The following is a 25,027-nucleotide window of genomic DNA, read 5'->3' on the forward strand; positions in this document are numbered from 1 at the left end:
TAGATGCCAAGTATAGAAGCTGAATTTAAAGACATAAAAGGAGAAGTGAGTGTGGGAGTGATTATTCTAAGAAAGTGAAAAAGGCAGGACTTAGAGGACATGGTTTGGAAGGACAGCTCTTCCACAATTACAGAGAAGAACTGCATTCTGAAAGCTTGATGGCAGGATGTGGAGAAGGTTTTGGTCTGACAGTACCCAACTTCTTGAATGGAAGCAAGCTGATCTTCTGGGTGTGGTGATTTAAGAAGGCGAGGAGAGTAGGAAGGGTCTAAAATAGGGTGGGAAATGAAAAGAACTGCAGTCGGGGAAAGCAAAAGATTTCTGGTAAGCATCAATGCCCAGTAAAGAGCCAGATGACAACTTAGACCTCATAGCAGATACATGGTGCCAGAAATGTGTTCACTGTAAAAGCTGAAGGAAGAGTCCTATGTTTGTCTTCTACAAATTCCCTCAGCACGGGGCACAGATTTCTCTCACAGCAGTGATATAAGTCTGTGGCATAACATGAGCTGTCAGTCCTGTCCTTAAAATCTAATATAGCTCAGTATTTTTCCCTGAGGACAATTTTCACATCTTATTTACACTTTAAGAAAAATCAGCTGCATTCTATACACTAATAATAAACTATGAGAAAAAGAAATTAAGAAAAAAATCTCATTTAAAGGGCACCTGGGTGGTTTAGTCAGTTAAGTGTCCTACTCTTGATTTCGGCTCAGGTCATGATCTCACAGTTCGTGGGTTCAAGCCCCATGTCAGTTTCCCCAATGAGCATGAGCTTGCTTGGGATTTTCTCATTCTCCCTCTCTTTCTGCCCTTCCCCTGCTTACACACACACACTCTCTGTCTCTCTCAATAAAATAGAATAAAATCCCATTTACAACTTCATAAAAAGAATAAAATACTTGTAGATAAATTTAACCAAGGAGATGAAAGATCTATATGCTGAAACTATCAGACATTGATGAAGAAATGAAATGAAGAAAGAAATTGAAGAAGGCATAAAGAAACGGAAAGATCTTCCATGCTTGTGGATTGAATTAATATTGTTAAAATTACCCAAAGAATCTATAGATTCAATGCAACCCTGATCAAAATTCCAATGGCATTTTTCACAGAAAAAGAAAAAAAATCCTAAAATTTGTATGGAACCACAAAAGATCCTGAATAGTCAAGGCAATCTTGAGAAAGAAGAACAAAGCTGGAGGCATCACACTTCCTGATTTCAAACAATATTACAAAGCTATAGTGACCAAAACAGTATGGTACTGGCATAAACACAGAAACAGAGATCAATGAAAGAGAACAGAATGCCCAGAAATAAACCCACACATATATATGGTCAATTAATTTACCACGAAGGAGCCAAGAACATACAATGGGGAAAGGACAGTTTCTTCAATAACTAGTATTGGGAAAACTGGACAGCCACAAAAGAAAAATGCAAGAAAGAAAACGGACCACTATCTTATACTACACACACATACAAATAAAAATGGATTAAAGACATGACACCATAAAAACAAATGAACACAGAACAATTTTCTGTATTAACTCATCATAAGTGTTCACACTCTGGTATACCTTTTCTGTTTTTGAATAAGATATGAGTTTTAACAAGCCACCATCATCATTCATTGGCAATATCTCCAATATGAATATTTTGGGACAGATTAAGATAAGCTTCTTGGCTGAACACCATTTGGGATCCTGAAGTAGCTTACAGAAGAAAGAGGAAGTTCTAGTGCACAGAGTATTAAAACACTTTATTGACCTCTTAATGTTTGGAATAAATGATTGACCCAAGGCTATGGATGTCTCTCTAGCCTAGACTGCAAAGAATACTTTTAAAAATGCAGATTTGAAGACCACAAGTATATTTGTTAATCCACTTCCCATTGCAGTTAATAACCCTCCTCCAATTCTAGGCCCCACTCAGCACCAGCCAAGGACATTATCAAGGATGTAGTAATTTTCTATCACTGTGGTCTCTGCCATTAATTCAGAGAGTTCGGTCCTTAGAAGTATAGTCTTCCTATATTCTTGTGAGCTTGTGGTTTCTCATGACCTTCTTATAAGGACTGAAGTTTGAGTTTTATTAAATATCAACTCCAAGGGCATTGCTTGGCTCCTCCCAACTTCAATAAATCAGGTGAACATATGGATGCCATAGGTCCCATTAAGGAAGTAGAAATGATGATGGCAACGGTATCAGAATCACAACAGACAGACTTATATGGTGATACATTTAAACTCCAAACCCTTATGGCTTCATTTGGGAGCCTAGAAAAGCTCCTCAAACAGATTTCTGTCCAATAAAAGATTTTCTCTCTAATATAATTCTATCACATCAATTAAAGAATAATCCCTGACAAACATTTTCTTGCATTTGCTATATTCACAGGACTCCCTCCAGTAAATTCATTGATGTAGGTAATCCTGGGTTTCTTCCTGTTATAGGACTTCTCTTGAGTATGAAGTTTTTGGTGTTTTTTAAGGTTTGAACTCCTGTTGAAGGTCTTCTCACATTCCTTACATTTGAATGGCTTCTCTCCTGTATGAATCATTTGATGTCGAATAAGGGAGGAGCTCCGGCTGAAGGATTTTCCACAGTTAACACATTCATAGGGATTATCTCCAGAATAAAGTCTTGAATTTTTATTATGGTTTTTACTCTCACTGAAAGCTCTTCCACATTTATTGCCTTCACAGACCTTTGCTTCAGTATGAATCTTTTGATGCTTAGTAAGGTTTGTACGTCTGTTGAAGAATTTCCCACACTCACTACATTTATAGGGTTTCTCTCCTGTGTGAATGATCTGATGTCGAATGACAGATGAACTCCGGCTGAATGCTTTCCCACAGTGATAGCATTCATAGGAATTCACTAAGGTCTGACTTTCTGGGTGCTTAATGTCTACACTCAGGCTCAAGGCATTCCCACATTCATTATATTCTGAATGTTGCTTATCTACTGAATCTAAATTAAATTTGAAGTTAGTTTTAAACTTACCACATTTTGAGAACCCCTTTTTCATAGGAATTCTCTGTTGTATATCAAAAATTGAATTAACTGACTTAACATCTAAGTTTTCCTTATTCTCACTATCTTTGAAGTTTCCCTCCTCAGTGTCAACAGTCTTATGAATAATAGCTTCTTCTGGCAAACTTATGTCCCAATGTTCCTGGTTCCTGTTTAGCCAATCATCAGTCATCCAAGCATCTAAGAAAAGGGGTCCACTTTTGGTCAGCCTTCTCATAATCACTCCATGAGATGATTCTTCTCCAGAAATTCTCTCCTTTGTAACTGAATCTTGGTTTTCTGAAATTACCTCTTTGTCTAAAAAGAAATTAAAAATTCCATGAGCTAGAAGAAAGGAAATTGTTTAATTAGGAAAGGGATGCTAAACCACATAAGGAAATATGCAGATTTTATGGGTCTTAAATACAAAATGGAAATGTGAGGTGAGATCAGAAAAGGAAAAACATAGGAAAAATAAAATGGAACAAAAGTATTAAAAGGGGCACCAGGAGATCATAAAATATGAGAAGAGCTATTCAGGTATATTAATGAGAATACATAGGGCTTAGATAAAATATCAGCATATGAACTGGGATACAGTGGCATTTCATAGTTCACATTGTAACTGGTTCATAACTAGTCTGTGTGGATTACGCCTAATCATCCTTTCTCTAGCATCTTGTCTTTGTCCCCTTTAACCCATGCTGTTCAGCAATACTAAATACACCCTACTAAAATACCAATTTAATCATACCTTTAAAAACACATCTACATTTACAGGCTCCACACCTTAACCAGTTACAACAAACTTGCAATCAATGTCTCTAATTCTATCCAAGTTGCAATTATTCCCCACATTTAACAAAAGCAGAAAAGAATTACTATAATCAAAGGTAGCAGAAAAACCACCCTTTTCTTGGGCTCAAAATCATTCCTGATTCTAACAGTGCTATGGTATTTTTCTGGGTATTTCCTAGAACTCAAAACTTTACCTGTTCTGGTTAAGATTCAATTCTCTTGTTTTCACCTGTCTTCAGTTTGTTTCATTTAATAATATACCACTTCCCTTCTCAAAATTCCTTTCTCACTTAGCTTCTGTATAAATACTGTATATTCTAGCAACTTTTTAAAAACTAAATTTCACTGACTTCTCTTTATCCTTTTACATATAACTTCAGGTTTACCTAATGCATTTACTTCCACACTTTACTGGTAGCCAAAACACATCTTCAGCTTTGTAGTCTCACATATACTATTGACCCCTGTTTTTACCCATCTCCAAGACAATGCCACTCAACTATCCTACTACTCTCTTCCAACTCAACAAATTAACCTGAGAATTTCATCTTTCATGTGGAAAGAACTTCCGTCAATGTCCTCATTTGTTTAGTGAGTCACTGTCCTAATATTTACACTAATGTCCACAAAGAGATCTTGAATAACCATTGGTCTTTATTTTTCATATCTAATCTGCCCTGAGGTACTATTATTTTATGAAATGACATTTACCTCAAGGCAGCCCCAACCTATATATCCAACTTTGTCAAATACCTATTAATTCTGCCTGGTTTAGTCTAATTTCTAGAAGAAATAGTCTGTATAATACTAACACTGGAAACTAGACTATAAAGTCAGAATCTCTTAGGATGGAGCCTAGGAATATAATGAGAGTATCAATTGTAGTTTCCCTGTTTCTGTCGCACCACTTTTTAAGGGGTGTGTGGGCAGAAAATCTGTAATTTAACTCATAGGTCTTCAGTGAGAGAGGAAACTCTTCTAAACCTGGACCTAATTTAGATGGTAAGATCCTGGACTTCAAGCTTGATACCATAATGAGGTCTCAGGAGAGAGTAAATGTATATAATAATGGGGAAAAAATTAAAATAATTTGTGGCCAAAGGACAGATTATAGATCAAAATGGCTGCACATTCATAAAAACCCACAGCTAACATCATTCTCAAAGGGGGAAAACTTAGAAGCTTTCCCCTGAGATCAGGAACAACACAAGGATGTGTACTCTCACCACTTTCATTCAGAATAGTACTGGAAGTCCTAGCTGCAGCAATCAGACAAGAAAAAGAAATAAGGGGCATTCACTCTAGTAAATAAGAAGTAAAACTCTCACTATTTGCAGATGACATGATATTACATATGGAAAACCCAAAAGACTCCACTAAAAAACTACCAGAACTGATAAATTAATTTAGTGCAGTTGCAGGATGCAAAATTAATATATAGAAGTCTGTTGCATTTCTAGACTCTAAAATGCAGTAGTAGAGAAATTAAGGAAACAATCACATTTACAACTGCACTAAAAATAAAATACATAGGAATAAATTTAACCAAAAAGGTAAAAAACCGGTACTCTGAAATCTACTAAACACTGATGAAAGAAATTGAAGTTGACACAAAGAAATGGGAAGATATTTCATGTTCATGGATTGGGAGAACCAATATTATTAAAATTCCCATATTATCCAAAGCAACTTATAGATTTAATGCAATCCCTATCAAAATATCAATAGCATTTTTCACAAAACTAGAACAAAGAATCCTAAAATTTGTATGGAACCACAAAAGACCCTGAATAGTCAAACCAACCTTGAAAAAGAACAAAACTGGAGTATCATAATCCCAGATTTCAAGATATACTACACAAAGCTGTAGTAATAAAAACAGAATGGTACTGGCATAAAAAACAGACATATAGATCAATGGAATGGAAGAGAAAGCCAGAAATAAATCAATGACTTTATGATCAATTAATCTACAACAAAGGAGGCAAGAATATCCAATGGGAAAAAGACAGTCTCTCCAACAAACGGTATTGGGCAAACTGGACAGCTACATGCAAAACAATGAAACTGGACCATTTTCTTATACTACACACAAAAATAAAGTCTAAAAAGGATTAAAGGGGTGCCTAGGTGGCTCAGTTTGGTTAAGGGCCTGACTTTCAGCTCAGGTCATGACGTCGTGGTTCATGAATTCAAGCCCCGCTTTGGACTCTGTGCTGACAGCTTGGAGCCTGGAGCCTGCTTCACATTCTCTGTCTCCTTCTTTCTCTGGCCCTCCTCCACTTGTTCTCTGAGTCTGCTCTCTCTCAATAATAAAAAGACATTTTAAAAAAAGGATTAAAGACCTAAATGTGAGACCTGAACCATAAAATTCCTAGAAGAAAATATAGGCAGTAATTTCTTTTACACTGACCATAGCAACATTTTTCTAGATATGTCTCCTTTAGCAAGGAAAACAAAATTAAACTCTTGAGACTACACCAAAGAATCTTTTGCACAGTGAAGGAAACCATCAACAAAACTAAAGTATAACCCACTGAGTGGGAAAAATTCTTACATATAAAATTAACAGATATAAAGCACTGGGGGGAAGATTTGTGATAACATAAATTTTTAAAATATGTATGGTAGACACCATAAATAAAATAATTTAAAAACTTGCAAGATCTCATTTGCTGTAACTGTGATCCACAGTGAGAATTTACATAAAATTTACTATGTATTATTAAAAACTTCTAAATTCTTGAAAATGGACATAAAACCATTTGCTGAATCACAAAAATAACAAATATTTTTAGCTTTTTCATAATCCAATATATATCTATCTATCCATTTTTTTCCCCTTTGGTTCCTATATATGTGCAAATGCTTGAGATCTAAAGGTAGGATAAAAGGAGACATGGTCCCTACCCTCAAGGAACATAAAGCCTAATGTGGGAGACAAAGACTTACACAAATACAAGTAAAACATAATTGTGACAAATGCTAAAATGAGAAGATTATGATGCTATGGGAGTATCTAACAGAAAAAACTAACTAATAAGACAGGCTTCCCTGAGGAAATGTGAAAGTATTTGAGATCTGCGAGAAGACTCGGAGTCAACTAGGCAAAGAAAAGGAGAATGAGCATTTTATGTAATGAAGCCACACGGACAGAGGCCCTGAGATGGAGAGGGCAAGTCCCACTTAGGGGGTGTGTCCTACGGAACTGTCTTTTCCGTGCGGTCCTCTAATACTTATCGGAGTACTCAGGACACAGTACATGCTAATACACGTGTGTTGCTGACTGAAAGCAGATCAGTGTGGTCTAAGTTCAAAGAGTGAGGGGAGGATTCAGTGTGCAGCGAGGCTGGAGAAGTAGGTAGGGACTAGCATGTTAGTAAGTAAGCAAAACTGCAATCAGCGTAGTGATTTAAGCAAATACTTGATGGAATTTGATCTCAAAGAGATCAAAGACTGCAATGTGGCTCAAACACTGGAGCTGGGGGGAAAGAGCGAAGAGGCATGGCAAGATCTTTCAGTATGATGAATTAAGAGACTGGGGATGGTTGAGATGAGAGATGATGGACTACATAGACTAGCGTAGTGGCACTATGGATAGAAAGAAGGGGAGACATTCAAGGGATATTTAGAAAGATAAAAAAAAAAAAAAAAACACCAAGAGGTGAAGGAGAAGTTGGTTCAAGGATAATACTCTATACTTGTGTAACTGGATGGATGGCAGTGCTGTTCACTCAGGGAACAACAGAAAAAGATTGGAAAGGAAACTTTGGTTTTATGGGACTGAAGTTATCTTTAAGACATCCAAGAGAAATGTCATGTGTACATAAATTTTTCAGTTCAGAAAAGAAGCCTGGGCTGGGGATACAAATTTGTAAGTCACCTAGACATGTGTGGTAAGTGAAGCTGCAGTTGTGGATGTAATAACCTATAAAAGAAAATACAGAGTAAGAAAATAAGACAAAATAGGAACAAATCTTGAGAAAAGCTGGAATTTATTAGAGAGCTAGAAAAAGATAAATCTGTAATAGAGAATAACCAAAAAGAAAGGAGGAAAATCAGAAGTATTCTAAGAACCTATGAGTGTTTTAAGAATGAAGAGGAGATAATAGCGTCACTTGCTATGGAGAAGTCAGTGAAGCAAGGAACGAAAACATATCCAATGGATTTAGCTGCAAGAAAGTCATCTATGTCCTAAGTAAGAACTGTTTCAGATGGATATTTGGAATAAGAGACAAAAAAATGGACTGAGGAGTAAAAAGTGAGGAAATGAGAAAAGTATAAAATATCTTGAGAAGTTTGGCTATAAAGAGGTGAGTAATAGGTTAAAAGAACAATTTTTTAAAAATCAGTAATGACATGAAAATGGTAAAAAGCTACGTGGTAATAAGCAAATCAGAGGACTCTAGATGCTGGTGAGGATGTGGAGAAAAGGGCACCCTCCCACACTGTTGGTGGGAATGTAAACTGGTGCAGCCCCTCTGGAAAACAGTGTGGAGGTTCCTCAAAAAATTAACAATAGAACTCCCCTATGACCCAGCAATAGCACTGCTAGGAATTTACCCAAGGCATACAGGAGTGCTGATGCATAGGGGCACATGTACCCCAATGTTCACAGCAGCACTCTCAACAATACCCAAAACATGGAAAGAGCCTAAGTGTCCATCAACTGATGAATGGATCAAGAAGATGTGGTTTATCTATATGATGGAATACTATATGGCAATGAGAAAAAAGGAAATCTGGCCATGTGTAGCCACATGGATGGAACTTGAGGGTGTTATGCTGAGCAAAATAAGGCAGAGAAGGACAGATACCATATGTTTGCAAGTACAGGAGGATTAGGAGGAACTTAATGGAGGACCATGGGGGAGAAGAAGGGGGAAAATAGTGGGGAGAGGGAGAGAGGCAAACCATGAGAGACTCTTGAATGCTGAGAACAAACTGAGGACTGAGGGAAGTGGGAGGGAGGGGAAGGGGGGTGATGGGCATGGAGGAGGGCACTTGTGGGGATGAGCACTGGGTATTATATGGAAACCACCTTGACAATAAACTATTAAAAAAAAAAAAAGCTCAATGGAGACGGGTGCCTGGGTGGCTCTGTCGGTTGAGCGTGTGACTCTTGATTTTGGCTCAGGTCATAATCCCAGGGTCTTGGGATCGAGCCCCATGTCGGCCCTGTGCTGAGCAGGGAGACTGCTTAAGATTCTCTCTCTATCCCTATGCCTCTCTCCATAACTGCCAAATAAAAAACTCTCTAAAATAAAAATTTTTTAAATTATAAAAACCACAAAAATAAATTTTAAAAAAAGCTAATGGGAAGACTAGCTAATGAGAGGCATAAATGGTGAAAATATAAGTGAAAGAAGGCAGGGCAAAATGGGCTCCAAAGGAAAATGGGGGGGGTAGGGGAATTTACCTTAGAAAGGACGAAATTGAGTAATCTGCCTATCAAATTAATAAAGATTTCAGGTAAACAATAGTGTACTAGGGTGATAATAAATAGATAATACATTAGAGTACGAATTGGTATAACCTTTCTGTAGAAAATACAGCATAAAGTAACAAGACCTTTAAATATATCCATGTGCTTTGATGCTGAAGTTTGTCTTCTAATAAGGCATATCCTCCGGAACTTATCAGACACGCCTGAAAACTAGGGAACAACCTGAATGTCCAATGGCTGGGGGAATAGTTAAATATTTTATGATACTTGTATATGATGGACCATTACATGTGAATTAGAAGCCCCATTTCCACAGACTATTTAGTTATACACGTAATTGCCTTGGTATCATATTAAGTGAGAAGAACAGAATAGAAAATGACATATTCCTGATGACCCCCAATTTTTAAAAAATATTTATTTATTTATTTTTGAGACAGAGACAGAGAATGAGCAGGGGAAGAAGGGCAGAGACAGAGGGAGAGACAGAATCTGAAACAGGCTCCAGGCTCTGAGCTGTCAGCACAGAGCCCGATGTGGGGCTTGAACCCACAAACGGTGAGATCATGACCTGAGCCAAAGTCAGACGCTTAACTGACTGAGCCATACAGGCACCCCCTGATGATCCCAATTTTGGAAATAAAGAAATCTTCACAAGACATAGAGACACATCATCACAAAGAAAAAAGCCTAATAAGTCAAAAAAGTGTTAATACTGCATACCTCCGGGTAATGAGGTCATGAGGTGAGTTCTATTCTTCTTCATACTTTTCTATATGCACTAAAATTTATCATAAGCACACAATAACTCCCACAAATAAAATGTTAATAAGAATAAAGAGATTCTGACCAAGGTAAAAAGTTAGGGCACAAAAAGTTCTATAGTAAAAGAAGTATAATTGGAAGATTACTAAAGTCACTCAAACAGAGCTTTTTGTTTTCTTTGAAATACTACTTAATGTTAGGTTGTCTAATGTTTGTTTGTATGGCACTTCCTACGCACCAGGCACTGCTCCAAGTGTGCCACACATATCAATTCATGCAGTCCTCACAGGAAAGTGGAGGTAAATACTGTTATTAACTCGATGTTACAGAGGAGGAAACTGGCAGATAGATAGGTTGCTCCAGGCCACAGAGCTTTGCGTTAAGTTTCTGTGTTCCTCACAGTGTCTGTGTTCCTTTGATTATCCACTTAAGAAAAAGAACCTGTGAATCAAAAGCAATGATGACTTTTTTCCTTCAAAGCTTCTGAGGTTTTATTGTCACCTCTCAACTCTTAACTCAAAGGCTATTAACCTCACTGTGTTTAACAAACAGAAGCTTCTTACAAATTCCTCGTATCTGCCTGGTTCTTACCAAAAACAGATGTGCTTGGGATTTCTTGCTCTATTATCCATCTTCTGTCCTTACTTTCCAACTCGGAGAGCTCAACTGGTTTGGAAAATAGATGTTCTTCTCATGGGGAAGATGAAAAAACAAGAACAAACAAATGTGACACTTCAGACATTTTTACAGGGGAAGAGAATTTCATCCCTATTTAGTAGTCTAAGAGCTGCTGAAAGATAAGGCCAGGGATCACCACAGACTTGTGTGTTTCTAGCTCTATATCAGAAAGGACTTTCACTCAGATACAACAGGAACATCTGCTATTGTGACCGTAGGACATTAGTAAACCTGAACCCAAACCCAAGTGCCCTTAACCACTGCAGTGGTCCTATAGCTTTTAGCGGTGGATGAAGAAACTACTGATGGGCAGAGTAGGTAATTACATAGAAGCCACCTTGATGCAGTGAACTCAGGTTCCTATAGTTCTCCAGCATCACGTCCCTGTACACGTTCTTTACAGCAGGGTCCAGTTGTCCCCACTCTTCCTCGCTGAATTCCACAATCACATCTTTGAATGATATTGGTTCCTAAAACATTAAGTTTCTTTTTAATCAGAGGTCAGTCCCAAAAATATTGCTAGAGGAGAAATGAATTTGGAAAGAACAGCATAGGTGCCTAGAATACATAAGAAATTGATGACAATGTTTAGGGTTCTAAGTTTTGACAAGCAGGTTATATTAGAGGCCATCAACTTGGTATTCTGTGAGGGCTGCAAAAGGAAAATCAAGAGCAGTCTTAACCTGAAATTAACTTTCATTTTGGTTGAGGAGAAAAAGACAGTAGGAATGACGATGGAACAAAAAACTACTATAGAGTAAAAATGCTTGACACAAAAGAGAGTTCAGAAGGAGAGCTGCAGATAGCTCTGTGGGATTTTGTAGTGAAGATGGAGGCTCTGCTAGCAGAAGAGGTAGGACATTTCCTCTAGAGAAATACAGCCTGCTAACTCCTTACCATTCAGGTCTCCCAGCCCAGTCCTTTGCTGATTACCCAAAGTAGCTACCCTCCTAATCTCTCTCTACTGCATTACGCTTCTTTCTTTTCTCTGTAATAGTTATTACTATCTGCAATTATCTTATTTGCTTGTGTTTGCCTGTCTACCTCTGCTATTGTTTCCACAAAGGCAGGGATTTCCTTTCATTACCATCACATTCCCAGTCCTTGGACAAGTGGCATGTTAGGCACTGTGTCAATATTAGTTACAAGGGCCTTCACACCATCAATTGCTGCAATTCCTTCTCCAGCATTCTCAACCCTGTTTGGACAGGCACCCTCAATCGCAATGAGATACACAAATCTCTTCCCTCCCTCTACCTCAGAGCCAGATGACTCTAAGACATCAGAGGACTTCGTGAGTAATTATCTAGGTTAGTTTTGCCTACTTTCTCACCTTCTTTCCTCAATCCTCCGCTTCTATTTCCATGCATGGTAGTACCTCCGTGATGGTAAGTGAACAGGCACTACTCAGGCTGAATTTTCCTGAATTTTCAAAGGATTTATCCTTGAAATAGTCTCATCCTTGGCTTTCATTGACATCATTATCTTGGTTTTTCTCTACCACTGTGGTCCTTTCATCTCAGTATCCTTTGAGGTTTCTTCTGCTCCTGCCTATTATATGACATTACTCAGCATTAAGCCCTTGGCTCTCTTCACTTTCCATTCTAAACATTCTCTGGGTAGGCTCTACTTCTCTGGTTTAAATTATCATCTACAATCCTGAGGGAACACACACACAGAAAAATAGAAAGACTAGATCCAAAGAGCAAATCACCAATGAAAATAAAATAGATCCAATGTCCTATGGGAGAAGTAAGTCTTATGTCCTTAGGTGGACCTATGTTTGGCAAAAGTTCAAAAACCAAAATGAAAATGCAGGTCATTTCAGTAAAGAGCGGAATGCTAATTCACCTGGGAATTGCCTGTCAGCGAGTCAGCTTCCACTTTCTCCTTGATGCTCCCCTTTTGGAGCAGGATAGAATCCTTGCAGGGTGTCTCTGAGGAAGATGAAGGAAAACATTATGGAGACAAGATTTCCCCTGGAGAAACACTTATTGATTTACAGTAGTAGTTTTAACATGCTATTCATAAAAATCATCTTTAGAACTTTGGAAAAATAATGATATCAGGCACTATAAGCAATCAGACTCTCTAAAGGTAGGGTTCTATTTTTTATTTTTCAAATGTATTTTATTTTTCAAAGTTTATTTACTTTTTTGAGAGAAAGAGAGAGCAAGCGAGCAGGGGAGAGGCAGAGAGCGAGGGGGAGAGAATCCCAAGTAGGATCTGCACTGTCAGCGTGGAGCCTGGTGCAGGGCTTGATCTCACAAACTCTGAAAATCAAAAGTTAAAAGCAAAATCAAAAGTCAGACACTTAACTGACTGAGCCACCCAGGCACCCCTAAAATTATTTTTTAATGAAAAAAATTGACAAGTAACCCAGTCCCAGGGATCCCAAGGGCTGCTGACAGGCTCTGCAAGCCTCTCTGGGCACTTGGAGGGTTGTAGGTGTGAGTTCTGAACTATTCGTCTTCCATCTGACCTGTGGAGACTGGAGTGGACAGTTGTAAATAAATGCCTCATGGCTTCAGCTATGAAATCTTTTAAAAAGTCCCATGTAAGTGGACTCATGCATTTCAAACCTGTGCTGTTCAAGGATCAACAGCATAAGAACACATCAACTGACAGTAAAGATAGCTTTACTTCTTCTTTTCCAATTAGGATGTCTTTTATTTCTTTTTCTTGTTTAGCTTCACTGACTAGTGTCTCCAGTATAATGTTGAACAGAAGTAGCAGGAGTGGGCATCCTTGCCTTCTTCCTTATCCCAAGGGCAAAACTTTAAGTCTTTAACCATTAAGTGTGATGTTTGCTGTAGTTTTTCATAGATGTCCTTTATCAGGTAGAAGGAATTCCCTTGTATCCCTAGTTTGTTGAATGCTTTTATCACGAGAAGGCATTGGATTTTGGCAAATGCTTTTTCTGTATCGAGATGATCTTGTGAGTTTTCCCCTTAATTTTATATATATATATATTGGTTTCAGGAGAATTTAAAGATTCATCACTTGCATATAACACCCAGTGCTCATCACAAGTGCCCTCCTTAATGCCCATCACCCATTTAGCCCATTCCCCTACACTCCCCCCCACCCCCCACTGACTCAGCAATCCTCAGTTTCTTCTCTATAGGTAAGAGTCTCTTATGGTATGCCTCCCTCTGTTTTTATCTTTTTTTTTCCTTCCCTTCTCTTACGTTCATCTGTTTTGTTTCTTAAATGTTTCACATGAGTAAAATTATATGGTATTTGTCTTTCTCTGACTGACTTATTTCACTCAGTATAATACTCTATTTCTATTCACGTCGTTGCAAATGGCAAGATTTCATCCTTTCTGATGGCTGAATAATTTTCTATTGTGTATGTGTGTGTGTGTATAAAAGTGGTATGTGTGTGTATATATACTTATATTTACACACACACACCACCTCTTCTTTATCCACTCATCAGTCCATGGACATTTAGGCTCTTTCCATTAATTTGTCTATTGTTGATTGTACTGCTATAAACATTGGGCTGCATGTGCACCTTCGAATCAGCTTTTTTTTATCCTTTGGAAAAATACTTAATAGTGCAATTGCTTCCCCTTAGTTCTATTAGTATGGTCTGTAATGTTGATTTTCATATGTTGAACCAACCTATATTCCTAGGATAAATACCATTTGGTCATGGTGTATAATCCTCATAATATGATGCTGGATTTGCTTTGCTAGTTTTGTGATGTCTTTGTCTTTGGCATCAGGTTAAACTCATCATAGAATAAGGTAGGAAGTGTCCCCTCCTTCCCTATTTTTTCAAAAAGTGTGAGAAACGGGTTCTGTGCTGACAGGTCAGAGCCTGGAGCCTGCTTCAGATTCTGTGTCTCCCTCTCTCTCTGCCCCTCCCCTGCTCACACTCTGTCTCTGTCTCAAAAATAAATACACATTAAAAAAAATTTTTTTTTAAAGTGTGAGAGGGGTGCCTGGGTGGCTTAGTCGGTTAAGCGTCCGACTTTCGTTTAGGTCGTGATCTCGCGGTTCGTGGGTTCAAGCCCCGCGTCAGGCTCTGCGCTGACTGCCAGCCCAGAGCCTGGAGACTGTTTCGGAGTCTGTGACTCCCTCTCTCTCTGACCCTCCCCTGCTCATGCTGTCTCTCTCTCTCTCCTAGAAATAAATAAAAAACGTTAAAAAAATTTTAAAAAATAAAAAATAAAAAAAAAATCTAAAGTGTGAGAAACATTGGTGTTAATTCCTTAAATGTTTGATAGAATTCACCAGTGAAGCGATCTAGTCCTTGGGTTTTCTTTGTTGAAATTTTTTTGATTACCAATTCTAACTTTTTTGTTGTCAGTTATTCAGATTTTCTATTTCCTCGAGTCAGTTTTGGCAGTTTGTGTGCTTTTGGAATTTTTCTACTTAATCTAAATTAAAAATTTTTTGGTATACAATTGTTCATAGTATTCTCTTATAATTCTTTTGATTTATGCAAGATCAGTAGAGATGTGCTTATTTTTATCGCTGATTTTAGTTACTTCACTCTTTTGTAGAGCTAAGTCTGTCAATTTTGCTGTTCTTTTCAAATGACCCACTTTTGGTTTCATTGGTTTTACTGTTTTTCTATTCTCTATTTCATTTATCTCTGTTTAATCTTTCTTATTTTAATTTCTACATACTTGTGAATTTTCCAGATATCCTTCTGTTACTGATTTCTAATTTCATTCTATTGTGGTCAGAAAAGATACTTTGTAGGATTTAAATGTTTAAATTAATTGTGACTAGTTTTGGCCTAACATGTGGTCTATCTTGGAGAATGTTCCACGTGCACTTGAGAAGAATGTACATGCTGCCATTGTTGGGTAAAGTGCCACTGTTAGGTCTACTTCAGTTTATAGCATTGTTCAAGTCTTCTACTTCCTTGTTTGTCTTTTTTCTAATTGTTCTATCCACTAATGAAAGTGGGGTACTGAATTCTCCAACTATTATTCTTGATCTCTTTCTTCCTGTCAGTTTTTGCTTCACATATTTGGGGGCCTGACTGCTGCAGTTCTTGCTCACTTGCTTTTCTGAACTGATTTGTAAAGTCTATATTCTTTATTGTGTGTGCCCACTTAAGTCTGTTCCCTTAGCTTAGTGGTCAGCTAGTGATTCCACAGAGATTTCCTTACATACTTGGAACCAACAAAACAAAACAAAACCAAAAACCATTTCCTAGTCTTTGCAGATGCACTGCATGTGTTGAGGCATGCATTCAGAACTTAGCCAGGTAATTTTTTTCAACTTTACTTTCATCTTTAGTTCCTGCTTATGCAAAGCCTGAAGGTCAGCCAGAAGTGAGAAGTAAGGCCATATCAGGTGTTTCTGACCATGTGCCCAGCCTTTTAAATCTCTAGGGATACATAGGAACTTTTTAAATCCTTTACTCCCCAAAGCATCTCATAGCCCAGACTTTCCCATTAAATCCTTTGACAAATGTCCTCTAGGTGACCACCTAAGCGCTGGGACAGTTCTGACTCAGATAAAATAAGGGCAAGCCCTTTGGGTGGGTTCTTCAGAGAGCCAAGACAGGTTAAAATAAACAAAAAACCATTCTCAGTCATCTATTATCCAGCAACCTCTCCCTTCCTTTTCAACTAAACTTCAAGAATTGTCTAGGGGTGCCTGGGTGGCTCAGTTGGTTGAGTGAATGACTTTGGCTCAGGTCATGATCTTGGAGTTCATGAGTTTGAGCCTGGCATCAGGCTCTGTGCTGAAAGCCTGGAGCATGCTTTGGATTCTGCGTCTCTGTCTATCTCTGTCCCTCCCCCACTCATGCTCCCTCTTTCTCACAAAAATAAATAAAATTTAGAAAAAGAAAAAAAAAAGAATTGTGTATAATCATTTTGACATTCACACCTCATCCATCCTTTTTTTTTTTTTTTTTTTTTGGTGTGTTTGGGGGATATGTGATAGGGAGAATAACAGACCCCAGAGATGCCTACATTCCTAATCCTTGGATATACTGGCAAAGGCATAAAGCAGATATATTAAAGCTAAGGACTGTGAGATGAGGAATTATCCTGGATTATTTGGGTGATCATAATATATCACATGAATCCTAAAGAAGAGGTTTCCGAGTTATGGTGAGAATGAGAGAGACCACAAACATGAATAACTGATCAAGTGCATGTACTGGGACAACAGAATGGAGGGTAAGAGAAAGCAGTTGGAAAGGACATGGAAGGGGGAGCCTGAGTGACTCCGACAGTTGAGCATCTGCCTTCAGCCTGGGTCATGGTTTCATGGTTCATGCATTTGAGCTCCGTGTTGGGATTTGTGCGACAGTGTGAGGCCTGCTTTGGATTCTCTGTCTCTCCCTTTCTCTGACCTTCCCTGTTTGCATGCACTCTCTGTCTCAAAAATAAATGTTTAAAAAAATTAAAAATAAAAAAAGGGCATAGCTCTCCACTGACAGCTTGGAAGATGGGTAGGGAATCATAATGCCCAGAAAGAAATGGCGTTCTACCAATGCCTTGTTTTAGCCGAGGGAGACCCATGTTAGACTATTGATATATAGACTTGTAGGATAATACATTCACATTGTTTTTAAGCTGCTAAGTTTGTGGTCACTTGTTATGGCAGTAATAGAAAACTAATATAACTAACTACAAATAAGTATGACCTCAACTCCTTCTCTGAAACTGCTCTAAAACTTAACAATAACTTCATAATCAACAATTTCAGTAAATTACTTTCAATACTCACCTTAACAGGACCTTTTGGTTGCACCAATAACACTCCCTTCCTGAAGATTTCTCCTTTCTTAGCTAAAGTCTTAGCTAAAGACACTAATATTTCCTGGTTCTCTAATGTCCTAGATTACTATTTTCTAGCTTGCTTACCTGGCTTCTCTTCTTCTATTTAATCCTTTATTTCTTTTTCAAATAAGTACTACTGGATACCAACAATAACGATATCATTACTGTCCCCAGTCAATAATTTCTTATCAAATATCTAATCAATTGCCTTATGACTTAAACATCCACACATTCATGTGACTGGTATATAGCTTTTACATTTCTTTTAACTTTGAAATCCCTCTACCATATCTTTACTTCTCCCTTAAAATTATTTTGTTCTAGAAACTAGATTGCCTTGTAGATTCCCAGAGTTTAGGTTTTACTCATGGCATTCCCATGGTATAATTTAAAATGTTCCCCTCTCTATTGTATTTCCTATAATGGGTAATTAGATCTATGGTATTTCTTAAATATTGATGCTCCCCAAGAAAATGTATTTCTCCTACTTCAATTCATACCTGTAAATTTCAAACTCTTCTCTTTCTGAACACTGAAACCACAGTTAACTATGTATGTTTATTCATTGTGTATGGCCCATAGAGACCTCAAATTCAACATGCCACCTAATTACTGTATAAGTCCCCTCCCATAAAATCTGCTACTTAATGCCCCATTCATGTAAGGCTGAACATGTACATTTATATCAAATCTTAACTCACTCACCCTTATATTCAGCCCATAATTCCCTTAGGTTCAAACTCCTGTTTTCCCAATGCTCCCTCATTCTTTAACACTTCATCTACCTTAACTGATTTTCCTATTTTCAGAGCCCTCAGGTCCTTTACAGAAAAAGTTTATCAACATTTGGTTTAAAGAGCCAGATGGTAAATATTTTGGGTTTTGCAGGCAATACCTTTTCTGCTATACCTAATCAACTCTGATCACAGCATGAAAGCAACTGCAGACAAAATGTAAATGAGTAGGTGTGGCTGTGTTCCAAAAAACTATCTCCAAAAATACTGGCCTTTGGGCCATAGTTTGCCAACCACTCACTCTATATTGATATCAAAATTTTTAAGTTTATTTATTTTGAGAGACAGAGAGAGAGAGAGAGAGAGAGAGAGAATTCCAATCAGGCTCCACACTTATCAGTGTGAAGCCTGACACAGGGCTTGGTCCCACAAACCATGAGATCATAACCTGAGCTGAAATCAAGAGCTAGATGTTTAACCAATCGGGTCACCCAGTCGCCTGGATTATCAAAATATCTTAAAAAGCAAATAAAACCATTTTACTTCCCTACCCAATCTGTGAGATCTTCTCTACTTCTATTTCCTACAGAATAAAATCTATGATTCCTAATAAAGTCCTTCATGATCTGGCCCTTGACATCCTCTAGCTTCAGCAAAAGATAACTTCTTTTCAAATGGGAACACTTCATTACTCTTTTTTTTTTTTAGTTTTGTTTTTTTCTTTTTGAGTTATAATTGACACGTAACATCATACAGTTGACCCTTGAACAACATATGGGTTGGGGCACCAACTTCCTGAGCAGTTAGAAATCTGTGTATAACTTTTAATTCCCAAAATATTTATTACTAATAGCCTACCACTGACTAGAGTCATACCATAAGCGCTCTAATGCATATTTTATATATGTATTATATACTGTATTCTTATAACAAGGTAAGCTAGAGAAAAAAAATTTTTAAGAAAAACATAAGAAATACATTTGTAATACTGTGCTGTATTTATTGAAAAAAATCCATGTATAATTGGACTCACAGTTCAAACCCATGTTGTTCAAGGGTCAACTGTATTAGCTTCAGGTGTACAACATCATGATTTAATTATATATATTGCAAAATGATCACGAATGAAGTCTAGTTAACATCAGTCACCATGTGTGTGTGTGTGTATATATATATAGTAAAATTTCTTTTTTCTAAGAAACCTCTTAAGATCTAATTTCTTAACAACTTTCAAATATGCAATACAGTATTATCAACTATAGTCACTACACTGTACATTACATCCCCATGACTTATTTATTTTATACCTGGGAGTTACTTTTTATACCTTGTGACTTTCTACCCATGTTGCTCATCCCACACCTCTGGTAACCACCAATCTACTATGAGCTCATTCCACACCTCCCCCCGCCAAGTATTTTTTTAGGTTCCAAGTAAGGGTTAACTATTCTACCACCAATTCTCTACATTCTTACCTTCTTCTTTAGGCATTCCAATCACATCCTCTATGAGGGTCACCACTTCTTTGCTGTTCTTTGGATGTTGTAAATTCACCCAAGTCCTGATGTCTTCAGGGAGAATTGTCAGAAATTGTTCCAGCACCAACAGTTGTAGAATCTGTTGCTTTGTGTGAATCTCTGGTTTCAGCCACTGAAGACAGAGCTCCCAGAGTTGGCACAGGGCTTCATGAGGCCCAGGCACATCCAAATACTGGAAATGTCTGAACTTCTGACGAGAGGCCTCAGAGTCACATGTTTCCATGACTGGGATGGATTCTTCCTGCCAAGACACATCTGCTTTCAGGGCCTCACTTTGTTCATATAGAGTCAGGCTTTGAGGTTTTGAAAAAGTCACCAACTTGGTCAGAGGCTGCATCTTCCTAGACAGAACTCTCACTATTGTTCCAATTTGTCTTACTAGAGGATTCTAATAATTCTTGGGCTTGGGCTAAGTATGTATGTACTATATATGCAGTGTGATTTGAACAAGTTCTATCTCAGTAAAAGAAAAGTTCCAGGAGCTTCAGACACAAAGCCAACATTAAGGTACCTGAGAGAATGAAAAAAAGATACCAATATGACCTATATTTAATGAACATGTTTTAGCATAGTGTCAAAAGATTAAATAACATTCTTCAAATTGTCTAATAAGAAATATTATGGATTATCCTTCCATTCTTGTTTCTCTTTTTTATAACAAGAAAGTATGCTTGTCCCTTCCCCCAAATCATCCACAAAAAAAAGACAAAATAAACACAGACATCATACAAAAGTGATAAATGAAATAGCCCTTTAAAAAAAATCATCAAGACAGTATGGTACTGGCACAAAAACATACACATAGACCAATGGAATAGAATACAGAACCCAGAATTGGACCCACAATTGTATAGCCAATTAATGTTTGACAAAGCAGGAAAGAGTATCCAATGGAATAAAGACATTGATGGTAAATATGGTTGTTCATGGGAACTCATTCTACACAGCCAGATGGTGCTGGGAGAACTGGACAGCAACATGCAGAAGAATGAAACTACACCACTTTCTTACACTATACACAAAAATAAACTCAACATGGCAGCGCATGGGTGGCTCAGTCAGTTGAGCATCCAACTTCGGCTCAGGTCATGATCTCACAGTTTGTGGGTTTGAGCCCCGCATCGGGCTCTGTGCTGACAGCTAGCTCAGAGCCTGGGGCCTGCTTCGGATTCTGTGTCTTCCTCTCTCTCTGACCCTCCCCTGCTCACGCTGTCTCTCTCTCTCAGAAATAAATAAAACATTAAAAAAATTTTTTTAATAAATAAATGAACTCAACATGGATTAAAGACCTAAATATGAGCCCTGAAGCCATAATACTCCTAAAAGAAACATAGGCAGTTAATCTCTCGGACATCAGCCTTAGCAATGTATTTATGAATATGTCTCCTTAGGCAAGAAAAACAAAAGCAAAAATAAGCTATTGGGACTACAACAAAATAAAAAAGTTTTTGTAAAGAAACCATCAATAAAATCAAAAAGAAACCTACTGAATGGGAGAAGATATTTGAAAATGACATCACTGATAAAGGGTTAATATCCAAAATACATAAAGAATTTATATGATTCAACACACGCATATATACATAAACAAATAATTTGATTAAAAAATGGGTAGAGGAGCTAAACAGACATTTTCCCAGAGAAGACACATAGATGGCCAACAGGTACATGAAAAGATGCTCAACACCACTAATCATCACCACTAATGCAAATTAAAACCACAATGAGGTATCATCTCACACCTGTCAGAAAATGGCTAATATCAAAAAGACAAGAAATGACAAGTGTTAGTATGAATGTGGAGAAAAGTGAACCTTATGCACTGTTGGTGGGAATGTCAATTAGTGCAATCACTGTGGAAAACAGTAAGGAGGTTTCTCAAAAATTAAAAATAGAAATATCTTATGATCCAGTAATTTCACTACTGGCTATTTAGCCAAAGAAAATGAAAATACTAATTTGAAAAGATATATGCTTTATGTTTATTGATTTACAATAGTCAAGATATGGAAGCAACCGAAGTGTCCATCCATAAAGATGTGATATATATATGTGTATACACATACATATAAAAAACAAAAAGTTAGCCATAAAATATACATATATATACATACAGAACTTGTGTGTTATATATATATAAGCAGAATATTACTCAGCCATAAAAAGGAGGTGATCTTGCTATCTGCAACAAGATGCATGGATCTAGAGGGTATTATGCTAAGTCAGAGAAAAACAAATACTGTATGATTTAATTTAAATGTGGAATCTAAAAACCAAAAAAAATGAATAAACAAATCAAACAGACTATTAAATATAAAGAACTAGTGGTTCCCAGAGCAGAGGTGGGTGGGTCGATGGGGAAAATAAAGGGGATTAAGAAGTACAAGCTTCTGAGTGAGGAGGGGGCAAGATGGCGGAGAAGTAGGGGGATCCATACATTGCACTCGCCACCATATCTCACACGGAAAAGATCTGAAGCCATAGAAAACCTTACAGAATCCAAGAAATTGGGAGAAAAATGACGCAGAATCCACTGAGAAAGCCTTCTAATGTGAGTGCGAACTGCGGAATATAAAATCCGGCCGGGATCAGAGACTCAGAGGGACAGGGGCGATCCCCCTCTGCGGGGAGTGAGAGAGGAAAGAGAGAGGCCGAAACTACTCAAGACACGGTCCCTGTCGCTGGGGAACAGAAGAACTTCCGCTCGGGGCACAGAAGGACCCTGCGCACCAGGTCCCCGCATACCAACTTGTCCTGGAGCGGCAGTGCGCCGACCAATCCTTTGTGCTCCTGGCTCGGCTGGACACCTAGAGGAGCCACACGCCTACCACTCCTTTGTGCTCCTGGCTCGTCTGGACCCCTGGAGGGGCCGCACACCTGACCATGCTTCCATGCTCCTGCCTAGATAGGATCCCTAGACAGGAGGCGAAGGGCTTAAAACTGGGATATTTGCCCGCAAGTTCCTGTTTCAGGTGACGAGACACAAAAGGACCCAGTTTCCCCCTCTCCAGCGGACCCGAGGCACCCCCCAGGCAAACCCCCCATCCTTGCTCACCAACCCAAACCTGGTGGAGAAGGGAGCAGCAATTCTGGCTCAATCCCCAGGGCTAGGCAAGAGGCTTGGAATAGCCCTGAGGGGATGGCCTGCGAGGCTGTGTCTACAGCAATTTCAGTGGGGCACGGAGACTGGGATTTGGAAACTAGGCCTCACCTGGGTTAAAGAGTGCGACCCACTGTGGCTGCACCACCGGCACGGGGAGTTTACACACCCAAAAAAGTGAGGTGCAGTGCTTGGTTCAAGAAGGGACTGGAGTGCCGCCACTCTCCTCCCCACAACCGCCAAGGCAGAACACCCGCCTGACACATTGGATCAAACCACGCCCATCACTGCTAGAGAGCGGCCTTCCTCTTTTTTTTTTTTTTCTCTTTTTTAGCCTTCCTTTTTTTTTTTTTTTTCTCTTTTTTTCCGGAACACTGACCTGATTAATTCTGGTCACTGGCTTGCTTAAACAGTCACATTTAGTCCATTCTGTAGATGTAAATTCTACACCTAACTACCTTTTCATCTCTTTCTCTCAGGAGTAATTAGACTATATCGTTTCTCTGGATAACACCAGCATACTTCTCTCACCTCTCCAACCATATTCCACCCTTTAGCTCTTTGAAAAAAGCTTCTTATCCCTTCTGCATGTTCATTCTATTTCCAATTTTGCCAAATCCACACCCTGTCTTCTCTCTCTTTCTCTATGCTCTTCAACCAGCACTGCATACACCCGGCTATTTAATTGTAGCTGGGAAATATGGTTATATGCTTTAAACCGTACTTTGTCCATCGGTTTTCTTCTTTTTTTCTTTTCGTTTCTTCTTTTTGACTTTTTAATGTATTTTTTATTTTCTAGTATTCACCTTCCCTCCTCTGGCTTTTCTCTTAACTTTTGTGTTTTCCCTCTCGGTTTGCATGTTTGTTGGATTTATCCGTGTGTTTGTGTGCCTCTGCTCCCTGTGTGTTTGTCTGTCTGTTTTCTTCTCCAGGGCTACCTCAAGAAACAAGCCGAGGTACACATGGTGGAGAGTCCCAAATATCATTACGAATAGGAAAATAAAATAACCAAGGTCTCAACAAGAGAGACCAAGAGATACCATTCAAAAAACACTTTCTGAAAGATTAGGGCCTGGACAGTCAGAGTCTTCTTGGGTACAGCAGAACTCACAGGTGCAGAGAGCATAACAAGTCTTTAAATCTAACAAGAGATAGAAACTCAACCAGAATGACGAAACGAAAGAGCTCTCCTCCAAAGAAATTCCAAGAAGAACTGACAGCTAAAGAACTGCTCAAAACAGATATCAGCAGCATAACTGAACAAGATTTTATAACAATAATCGTAAAATTAATCGCTAGGCTTGCAAAAAGCATAGAGGACATCAAAGAAACTATGACTACAAACAACATGGAGCAAAAATAGGCATGATGAATTTAAAAATACGATAAATGAGATACCTAATAAATTGGAGAGTCCAATGCACAGATTGAAGAGGCAGAAAGGAAAATAAGTGATTTAGAAGACACCATTATAGAAACAGAAGAAACTGAGAAAAAAAGAGACAAACTGATCCAGGAACATGAAAGAAGAGCTCAAGAGATCAGCGATATGGTCAAATGTAACAATATCCGTATCACAGGAATCCCAGAAGAAGAAGAGAGACGGAAAGGTGCTGAAGGAGTCTTGGAACAAATTATAGCAGAGAACTTCCCCAACCTGGGGAAGGAAGTAAACGTTGAAATACAAGAGGCACAGAGGACTCCCCTCAGACGTAATTTGAATCTATATTCTGCATGGCATATCATAGTAAAAATGGCAAAATATAAGGACAAAGAGAGAATTTTGAAAGCAGCTAGGGAGAAAAGGGCCCTAACATATAAAGGGAAACCTATCAGAGTGGTGACAGACCTATCTACTGAAACTTGGCAGGTCAGAAAGGAATGGCAGGAGATCTTCAATGTGATTAACAAAAAAAAAAATATGTAGCCAAGAATCCTCTATCCAGCAAGCCTGTCATTCAAAATAGAAGGAGAGATAAAAACCTTTCCAAATAAACAGAAATTGAAAGAATTTGTCACCACTAAGCCAGCCCTACAAGAAATCCTGAGGGGGACGCTCTGAGGGAAGTGTTGAAGGAACAAAGATACAAGAGACACCACCACAAGCATGAATCCCACAAAAGACACAAAGACTCTAAACCCACATATTTCAATAATAACACTGAATGTAAATGGGCTGAATG

General features: G+C 38.3%; 1 protein-coding gene across 2 annotated transcripts in view; it reads right to left on the minus strand.

Moving 5' to 3' along the window:
• Positions 1 to 1,739: 1,739 nt before the first annotated feature.
• ZNF215 (zinc finger protein 215) overlaps positions 1,740 to 25,027 on the minus strand; it is a 40,743-nt gene continuing 17,455 nt past the window's right edge. For both annotated transcript variants that reach the window (XM_039224074.1, XM_039224073.1), the window contains exons 2-6: positions 19,682 to 20,255; positions 12,558 to 12,643; positions 11,044 to 11,176; positions 10,620 to 10,715; positions 1,740 to 3,337 (exon numbers count right to left, since the gene is read on the minus strand). In XM_039224074.1, the coding sequence (XP_039080005.1) occupies positions 2,352 to 3,337; positions 10,620 to 10,715; positions 11,044 to 11,176; positions 12,558 to 12,643; positions 19,682 to 20,081 (1,701 nt within the window). In that variant the 5' untranslated portion in view covers positions 20,082 to 20,255 and the 3' untranslated portion in view covers positions 1,740 to 2,351. The remainder of the gene's footprint in view (positions 3,338 to 10,619; positions 10,716 to 11,043; positions 11,177 to 12,557; positions 12,644 to 19,681; positions 20,256 to 25,027) is intronic.

The sequence above is a fragment of the Hyaena hyaena genome, unplaced genomic scaffold, assembly GCF_003009895.1.
Source record: "Hyaena hyaena isolate Hyena2069 unplaced genomic scaffold, ASM300989v1 scaffold_1538, whole genome shotgun sequence".
NCBI classification, from domain to species: Eukaryota; Metazoa; Chordata; class Mammalia; order Carnivora; family Hyaenidae; genus Hyaena; species Hyaena hyaena.